This window comes from Xiphophorus couchianus, chromosome 8 (assembly GCF_001444195.1).
Source record: "Xiphophorus couchianus chromosome 8, X_couchianus-1.0, whole genome shotgun sequence".
Taxonomy (NCBI): domain Eukaryota; kingdom Metazoa; phylum Chordata; class Actinopteri; order Cyprinodontiformes; family Poeciliidae; genus Xiphophorus; species Xiphophorus couchianus.
The window spans coordinates 3,830,053-3,839,966 of record NC_040235.1 but is presented as its reverse complement, the minus strand read 5'-3'; the positions used below and the strand labels follow the sequence as shown (position 1 = coordinate 3,839,966).

The window sequence follows — 9,914 nt, the reverse complement described above, 5'->3', positions numbered from 1 at the left end:
GACAATAATTATGAGTTGTCTACATTATTCTCCTAAAAATATTAATCCAATTCAAGTCACTTTATTTATATAATACCAAATCACAACAAATGCCATCTCAAGGCACTTTACAAATAATTAAAATTCATTCACACATACATTCCAAACTTGATCCAAATTAGCAAACAGTATAATATGCTCAATTAATTATTCAAAGTGATTTAAAAAGTCTGTCTAAGCAGATTGAGCTGAATCATTGACATGCAACATTGACATTATGACAAAAAAATCTTTAATAAATTATTTATTTATATATGCAATAATCTCCCAATTTACATTCATTAAATTCCTTCTGAAACAGTACAGTTTCTGAAACAGTACAGTTTCAGATGGAAACAAGGACAGAAAAAGATGGACAATGTCTAAGCATCTTTCTGATAGACTACAAACACTTGAAAACAAAAAAAACATGCAAAAGTAGGATGACATAATCTTTTCTTTTTGGACATATAACCATATTTTAATTCAAGCCTTACATGCAGAATACATCAAACATTTCATAAACATTTTACTAATATTTTAATTATTCAAAAAGTGGAAATATTTTAGCTAATCCTTATTGAGATGTATTTGCTTTAAACTGGAGCCTGTAACGTCAATCATCCCAGCAGTAATGGGAATCTCATCATGTCTTACTTGATGCCTTTACTTCTTAGTACTTTACTCAATGTCTTCAGGTAGTTTGCATCAGGGTAGCCATCACTGAAAAAACATCAGAAGTACACTGTTAATGCATGTTTTTTCTGTATGCACATATTCAGTAAATCACAAATGTGATGTTTTATTCAGCTGCTGAATCGGTGGAAGACAAAAATAACTAAAAAACAAAGTTGCTACATCACAGACTAAACTTTGGTAACTTTACCTTTCAGAACTGAATTGATCTAGTGTGACAGATTACCATGTTGTTATATCACATTAGCTTTATGAGAGAATATAGATTTGAAACCAAATTGTTACATATAATTTATATAATACCAAAACTTTCTAATACTTTGAGAAATACCTCAATATTTTTTTATTCAAATTCAGAAGTTTATTTTCCTTAGAAATGAATTTTAAACTGTGTCATTTATAGCTTCCTTTCATGAGTTTCTCCCAACAGTTTGCTGGGATTTTGGCTCATTCCTCCTAACAGAACTGGGTGGAACTGAGTCACATTTGTAGTTTGCCTTGCTTACACACAGCTTAATGTCAGTCAAATTTACTGGAAGATATATTTCTGATGCCATCTACATTGTGAGGTAAACAACAATTCCTTTTGCAGAATAACACCAACATGATGATGTACGCTGGATACTTAATATTTCACAGGTACAATGACCTGAATGCATCTCCTCTAAGTACAGCAAATGTCACTGTGCTCATAGTTTCATGAGACAACAGTCCAATAATTAAGGTCTTTGTTCCTGAATATATTTAAAACTGGAAAATGACATATGTTGCTTTTGAGGTAATGGGTTCTTCCTGAGCAGTCTTTCAGTGCATGTTGATTCAGACTCATTTAACTGTGAATAAAAAGACTGTCCAACCAGCTACTGGGGTTGATTCAAACATTTCACATAAAATTGCATTCATCTCCAGAACACAGAACCTGTCTCCTTCCTTTGGTTTGATGGTTGGACACTCTCATGGTGCTCACCCTTGCATCTAACTATATGAACAGTTAATGTGGAACTTCATCATTTAGAAATTTGACCCTGTGATTGATCAAAGTTGTAAAGGACCACAGATCTTTTACTGATGTCTTGTCTGATTTCTGTGGATTAATGGAAATTCAGCAGAGGGCTTAACATTTGAATATTCTTTGGCAGTTCTTTAACAGTTCAACAAACCTTTTTATTCACTTCAGGTTTTCTTTAAGTTAAAAATAAAAAAGTTCCTGCTGTGTGGTCAACATTGTCTGATATTGACTCAATAATGTTAACTTACATTATGCCTTCTTCTTCTTCATGTTGTATTTTTAGTGGAACAGAGGCTGGTGTGATAACATCTTCTCCACTTTCATTGGTAGCAATGGTAAACAAAAGCTGCTGGTTGAAGGCCTTCTCCAGCAAAGTGACCACAGTCCGCCCCTCATGGTTTTCAGGGAGGTACGTACACACCTGTCTCTGTGCATATGGCTGGCCAGGGTGGGGGTGTTTCTCCTTGAGTTAGAATAAACAAGGTTTTAGTGGTAAAATAAACACATTATCTACAATAAACCTTTATAGCTATTAGTGATGGTTGAATTATTTAGATGTGTTCTCCAACAAAATCACTTACTTGTACTAAACAAATGTTTTATATTGTAGATTTTCATTTGTGTAAAGATTAATCTTATCAAAGGTTTTATTACGTAATAAAATATTTTCTCACTCACTACGGATAGTAAAAGAACAAAATTAAGTATGCCCAAAATGTTTTGTGTTGGCAAGAAATGGATCATGTTTGGTCTGTTGAACTGATTTTTTTTGCTTTGTACAGATAACTGGATCCTACTCACGTCATAAAGCTCAGCCTTTCAGTGGGGTTTGTGGTATTTGTGAGCATGGACTGCTGTCTACTTTTCTTTTATATTAAGGAGTTAGTGTATCGGGCAGGCATGTAGTGCCATTTTATAGCACAATCAAGTAACTAGTTACTTCAGTTCTTATAAAAATTCTGCATAAATTAAATATGACTTAAAAGAATTTTCACTTTATAATTTAACACCTTTAATTTTGTCCTTTGTCTCTGAAACTCTTGCTCTTTCTAAAACTCCAACTTCAGGAAGTCATCACATACAAGCTCCTCTGTCAAACTTTTAAAAATGTTTTCTACCAGTGTTTCATGGAGAAGTAGCTTATCTTGAGTTCAATGGATGTGAAGTTCCACCAGGTGTTTGCTAATTGCTGATGGCTAGTCTGAAGAATCTGAGTGGGGGAGTTACTCTGTTGTGACGGTTTACAAGGTTTATGTTTTTTTTAAGGAGGTGTCAGCCAGGTATCCCTCCTGACAACTAAGACTTGCAGAGTTTCTTTACCTTGGTATTTCTTATAACTGATCACACAAAGACCATACACTTTCAAGGTGTGTCATGCAGAGAATAACAATTTCTTTTTTACTTTACACACACAAAAAAATCATCCACATAATTTTTGTCAGTTTTGAATTTTCATAATGTCCATGAAGAGATAAACTCAAATCCTTTCTTCACACACAAAAACAGTGACTTTGTTCCTTCCACAAAGTTCATAGGTGGGCAATGGCTGACAGAAACTTGCCCCACAGCATAAAAGGTTATGTGATTCATTATGTCCCACTAATCTTTTTATTCTTTCAGGATACAAAAAAATCAGTGATATTTCAGTCTTCTCTGTGAAATAATACCAAGCTAAATGCTAATTATTTGTTTTTAAACCAAAGCAAAATACTGTATCTCCCTTTTATTGTCTGTTTTCTACCCTTTGCCTTTTACATAATTACATTTATGAAGTGAACCTCACTAAATTATTTGATCTTCAATCAACGTGGAATGTATGTACAAGAATTCTGTCTGTATAATTGGATTGATTTGCTTTTTTGTAAAGTTACTTAAGACAAAAGTTGTTGCGAATCAACATTATATAAATGAACTGAATTAAATTTAATTGAGTTTTTTTTGTTTAACACTTGGAAAAAAAAAATAAAAAACAGAACAAACACAACATAGAGCCATTATAGTTAGTGTGAGGAGCTTAAAGGGAAAAGAAGCTGGCATGTAAAAAGGGAAAATGATAAGAAAATAACTAAATAAAAGAAATAACTAAATACATAAGTACAAAAATATAAAGCTACTACCAGGGGTGCCCAAAGTTGGTCCTGGAGGGCCGGCACCCATGTCTTAGTTCTCTCCCTGGTGGCAGTAATGAAAGTTACTACTGTAACTACAGTTCTATGAATCCCAGATGACAGCCAGAGGCGGTCCTTCAAGCACTGGATGACTTATGTTAAAAAAGTCGCGAGGAATCTGCAACATCCAAGGCACAACCATTACACCACTCACCCTAATGTGATCTATGTAGAGGCATGCTGATCCAGAATTCCTTGAAGGGGATGGGGCACAGCCACATTCACCCAGTAAAACCGAGCAAAGGTACTTTGTGACTTCCAGGAGGCCTCACGGCATATAACGTCCAACGGCACCCCAGCCATGGCAGCAAACGAGGTCGACATGCCCCTTGTAGAGTGGCACTGTGGCAGTGGCCGGTCCTGCAAGGCATAAACCTTGGCGATCAAATCCACAACCCAGTGTGCAAGTCGCTGCTTGGAAAGTGCCTGACCTTTCCGTGAGCCAGTGTATCAAACAAAAAGGCTATTCGTCTTTTGGAAGGATGCCGTAGCATTGATATATGCCTCAAGGGCACGAGCAGGGCACAGTGGTTCAGAGGAGCATCCGGTGTCAAACCGGGCAAGATGAAGTGGCTGGGTACTGCCTGCTGCCAGTGACACCTTGGGAATAAAGACCACATCAGGCCACAGTGTAATACCTGAGCCATCAGGATTCCACCGGCAGCAGGGTTCAGCTATTGAGAGAGCCTGCAATTCCCCCACAAGCTTTGCGGAAAAGGAACGCCGTCCAAAGGAACGCCGTCTTCTGTGAGAGCTATTTGAGGTCCGCAGATGCCAAGGGCTCAAATGGGAGGGACCGAAGAGCCTCAAGTACCAGACAAAGGTCCCACGCTAGTCCCAGAAGGCGGTTGGGTGGGTGCAAATGTCCACCACCTCTTAAAAACAGTACAATGTCCTTGTCTCTGCCCACCGCACAACCATTCAGCCCACATGCCAACAGGAAAAAGCAGCCACATACATTTCAAGGTAGATGAAGACCGTCCTTGATCCAGTAATGCCTGCAGGAAGCTCAGTATGCCAGAGACTGAACACTGCACTGGGTCCTGCCCTTTATTACGGCACCAGGTCGCAAAGACCACCCAGTTGTTAGCATAGACAACTCACGTGGACGGCGCCCATGCATTAGTCATTGTACGCCCTCCTGACCCAGCATATCTTGAAAAGTGGGCTGGTGTCGTCCAAGGAGAACCAAAGGGGACAGTGAACCCCCTAACCCTAACCCTTGAGGCAAAGAGGTCCACGTCTGCCCTGCCAGATGCACTCCACCTCCTCTTGGTGCAGCTTCCACTCTCCTGGAAGCAGCTTCTGACAGGACAGAAAATCTGCTGGCATGTTCTGTGGCTCCGGGATGTAGACTGGCCAAGTATGGAGCGGCCCAGGTCAGAAGCCATTGAGTCAAGTGCAGCAGTTCCTTAACCTGGTTCCCCCCTGGCGGTTGATGTGAAAAACCAGAGTGATGTTGTCTGACCTCACCAGCACATGCTTGCCCTGCAAGCCCGAAAGAAAGCTCCGAAGAGCCAGAAGCACAGCCCGTAATTCCAGGACATTTATGTGTTCCCTGCTCTCCTGCTGGGACTATGTCCTCTGTGCCCCGGCCCATGGAGGATGCATCCGTAAACACAACTTCCCGTCGACACAGGAGGAAACTGAGTGGGACCCCTGTGGTCATAAAAAACCTCACCTTCCACTGGGATAGAGACTGAAATTTTCCCCACCCGAAGTCTTCTGAGATGATGAGTGTTCCGTGTGGAGTGCAGATTCAAGCTTTCCGCACTCCAGATCGTTGAACATCTGGAGTGCGATAGTCTTTACAATTGTACTTATCTCTTTAGTTACACATTTCGAGAACCTGGATACAGAAGGGCATTCCCAGAAAAAAAATACATATAATTCAATGCTTGTCCTACATTTAGGACATATTGGTGATTGGTTGGTTTTTATTTTATTAAGAAAATAAATCTTAATAAAATAAGAACTGATCCACAGAGGATGCTGTCTCCATTGCACTACACACAGCCATGACACACCTGGAGAATCCTGACACTTATTTTGGGATACTATTCGTTGACTTCAGCTCAAAATTTAATACCATTTTCATGGAGAAGCTGATAGTGAAGCTCCATGACCTAGGATTTTCATCATCAATGTGTCTTTGGATCAGGGTCCTTCTCAGGTGGTGAGAATAGGGGACTGAACATCATCCACTCTGGTTCTAAATACAGGCACACCACATGGCTCTGTACTTTTTCAGGTTCTTTTTGCATTAAAATGGTGGAGGTGGAGTGCATCCATGTGTAGCCACCGACTCCTGTAAAAGGGTTAGCATTAGCTGCATCCTAAGGACTGATTGAGACTTTAGCAACAGACATTTATGGGCTTTATTATTTATTTATGTTTCATTGAGGATACCACTGCAATTTTATGTTCTAGTGACATAATGACAACAAAAAAATTGTATGTTTTATGATATTTGTAAAATATGTGGGCTGGTGTTAGACACTTACTGTCTGTATGCCTTTAGGAAAAATATAAGTGATCTTCAGTGTGTTGGCATCAGGGAAACCTGACATTTTTTTGTGGAGAATCTCCAAATTCATTTTGCCTTCAGGTTGATAAAAATCTGATGATGTGATCCTCCAACTCATCCCGTCATTTACTGAACAAAAATAATGTCAAATTGTCAGAAAGTGATCAGAAGCCAATATTGGAAACAATAACATAAACCAATGATTAATGAGGTGACTGACCTCGTTGTGCCAGTGATTGAGTACCCTGTCCTTTCAGGTAGCGATTACAATGTAGTTTGTCACTGCTGTGATTGGAACCCATTCTGAAAACAATTGAACACAAACATGGAAAAAGATCCATTTTCCTGTTTTATGCTGCAAAACATGCAAAAATGCTCAGTAATTATTTAGTAAGTCTGTATATTTTGGTTATATTACAACTTCAGCAAATAAAAATAATGTGCTTCACAAAAAGGAATGTGAAAATTAAAACATGATTAAAAAAGACAAATGATAAAAATGGTTTTAAATATTTCTTAAAAAGAGCTTAAGGTGTGTTTCTGTTGGTTTTTTATTTTCCTCATGTTTTCTGTCTTGGCATTTAAGTCATAACATGTTTCCAAAGCCATGAATCCTTAACTGGGTTTTCCCAGGTCTGACTTCAGTGTTGAAGTCAGAATTCTAATTCAGTCTCAGCCAGAATAAATAACCAAACATTTATAGGTGTATGCCAATTATGTTGGTGGTATAGGAAAAAATTCTCAGAACTGTTTCTTCCTTAGCATCCATCCATCCATCCATCCATCCATCCATCCATCCATCCATCCATCCATCCATCCATCCATCCATCCATCCATCCATCCATCTTCTTTCGCTTATCTGGAATCAGGCAGTGGCCTAAGTAGGGAGGCCCAGACTTCCCTCTCTCCAGCCACTTGGGCAAGCTCCTCCATGGAATCCTTCCTTGTTATAGGATTTGTAAACATGCACTTTATCCACAGAGACACTTTCCCAAATTGTCCCCCTGATTTGACCTGAGTGATCTGAATTTTAAGACTAGATTTAGACTTTTTTTTTTTTATCACTAGCCCTAATCTTCTTCCATACTAGAACTGTAGTGGAATAATTACTGCCATGCTTATCACAACAGGATCTAAATATGACAGCCTGGATTTGAACATGAGGCTCTATGGACCACATTTAACTGTAATAGGAAGTGGTGAGCACAAAGCTGACTTTGCCAAGGAAAGAACCAAATGTATAACACAACACAAATTAAGGGGCACATTAAGGCTCACATGGGCATCGATAGTGAGACCTGGAAGGGTGTGGTTGGGAGGAACGGCCCCGCTGATCTGAACTCTGTTGTCGGACTTCTGTAATCATCATGGATTGTCCATAACAAACAACATGTTCAAGTATCAGGATGTCCATATATGCTCTTGGCACCAGGACGCCCTCAGTTGCAGTTTGATGATTCTCGATTTTGTTGTTGTCTCATCTGATCTGCAGCCACATGTCTTGGACACTCAGCTAAAAAACGGTGTGGAGCTGTCCAATCACCATTACCTGGTGATGAGTTGGCGCTGATGGTGGAGGAAGATGCTGGTCAGACCTGGCAGGCCAAAATGTATTGTGACAGTCTGCTGGGAACATCTGGCAGATTCTCCTGTGAGACAGAGCTTTAGCTTCCACCTCCGGGAGGGCTTTGAACATGTTCCAGCAGAGGTGGGGGACACTGAGTCCAAGTGGGCAAGACAATCACAAGTGAGTGATCATCTTGCTCTTACTGGCCAGTAAAATACAGCCTCTTTGAAGACACCTTGAATCCAAAGTAAAGTGCAGTCTGCTGTCTGTGTATACGGTGAGAGCAAGGTATCGGAAACATTTGGAATGTGGGAGGGACACACTGGTTAGGGCAGAAGTAGCTGGCTTGCAAGAGACTTGACTGGTCTGTCAAGTTCTCAATTTAACAGCAGTCTGTGGACTATTTCTTTTATCTTTTATTTTCAAAATATCAACTTCCTCCAATGCTCAACTTCTTTCCCGGTCTGTAGTTCAATCATCCTTATTGCTGTTACTTCAACTGATCCACTAGCACAGATAAACCAGAAATCTATATCATCAAGAAATTGTAACCACCTACGTCTTCAGTAAATGTTTGCTGCATTGACCATGTTCACATGACATCACTATCTTCAGAAAATGGCTTTCCTTTGATGGATGCAAAACCAACTCAATTGTTAAAAAACAGCTAGTTGGTAGACCTAAAATTACTTTTATTTAGTTGATTTTAATGCAAAAGTAGTTATGTGGTGGCGCAGGGGTTAAACACAACCCACATAAGGAGCCCTTAGTCCTCGACGCGGCCGTCACAGGCTCCATTCCTGGCCTGGGGACCTTTGCCGCATGTCTTCCCTTTGTCTCATTACTTTCTTGTTTCAGCACTTTCAGATAAAGGACACTAGAGCCAAAAAAATGGCTATAAGGACTTGCGTGGTTAGATGCACAAACAGACAAATTTGCCAACCAAGCTTGTCATTTTATTTTAAACCTTTTGATGAAAGATGAAGAAATGCTTAAGGACTGAAGGAAGAAATTTCAACTGAAATTAGGGCAGTATTGATAGCTTCTCTAGTCTAGAAATTACTGCATGACACTAATTCGTGGTAATCATAACGATGCTGGACTGATTACCTGGAAACTCCCTACGGACAAAGTCAGAAAAAATATAAGAACTTTGCTCAGTTCTCCAAACTATTCTTCAGTTAAGATTGTTTATTTTAACCATCAGTTTCAACATTAAGTACAAATATTAATTACCTTTAATCTTGTATAAAACAATAGATCAAAAAGATCTAATGCTTTGGCCCTACTTTTTCTTCATTATATAATCTCTTTTACTTAAGAACACAAAGCAAAACATTTTTTTTACAAACATTAAAAGCAGACGGATTAAAACTGATTTCAAAAGGGTTAGCTCTGATGACATTGGTACAACAAATCTAGTATAACTGACACAATTAAAGTTTCAGATAATGAAAAGTCATAGCACTATCCCTCCTTTATCATTACAATAAATCTGTAAACTGAGTGTGCGTTGTTCGTAATGTTATCAGTACCTGTTGAAATGTTCTTCTTATCCACACATTAGTAAAGACTTCGTTTTTCTTGAGTCACACTGGAGGTTAGGTGTTTAGTTTGATGCTGGTCTGAAACACTGGCAACAGAAAGTAGAAACAAGGAGAGGGAGTGAGAGAGAGAGGCGTGTTCACTTGCTGGATTTTGCGAAAGCATTTTTACTTGTTTAACTGGTCTTACTGCTTTGGGAGACAGCTGGGTATGTGTGCGTGGGTGTGTGTAAGAGAGAGAAAGATAAATAGTACAAAGGTATGGAATTTGCTCATTTGTAAGAGTAGAAGGAATCTTCATTTCACCCGGGTTCAGAAGAAATCCTTATTTCTGCCACATTTGAACTGAATTAACATCCTTCCACATTTTTAAAACATTAGAACT

General features: G+C 39.1%; 1 protein-coding gene across 1 annotated transcript; it reads right to left on the bottom strand.

Moving 5' to 3' along the window:
* Positions 1-248: 248 nt before the first annotated feature.
* Positions 249-9,651, bottom strand: dtx3la (deltex E3 ubiquitin ligase 3L a). The gene is made up of 5 exons (XM_028026260.1): positions 9,521-9,651; positions 6,639-6,721; positions 6,396-6,547; positions 1,972-2,186; positions 249-741 (listed from the first exon to the last, which is right to left on the bottom strand). The coding sequence occupies exons 2-5, from the start codon at positions 6,718-6,720 to the stop codon at positions 672-674; spliced, it is 519 nt and encodes a 172-aa protein (XP_027882061.1). The 5' UTR covers position 6,721; positions 9,521-9,651; the 3' UTR covers positions 249-671.
* Positions 9,652-9,914: the final 263 nt, after the last annotated feature.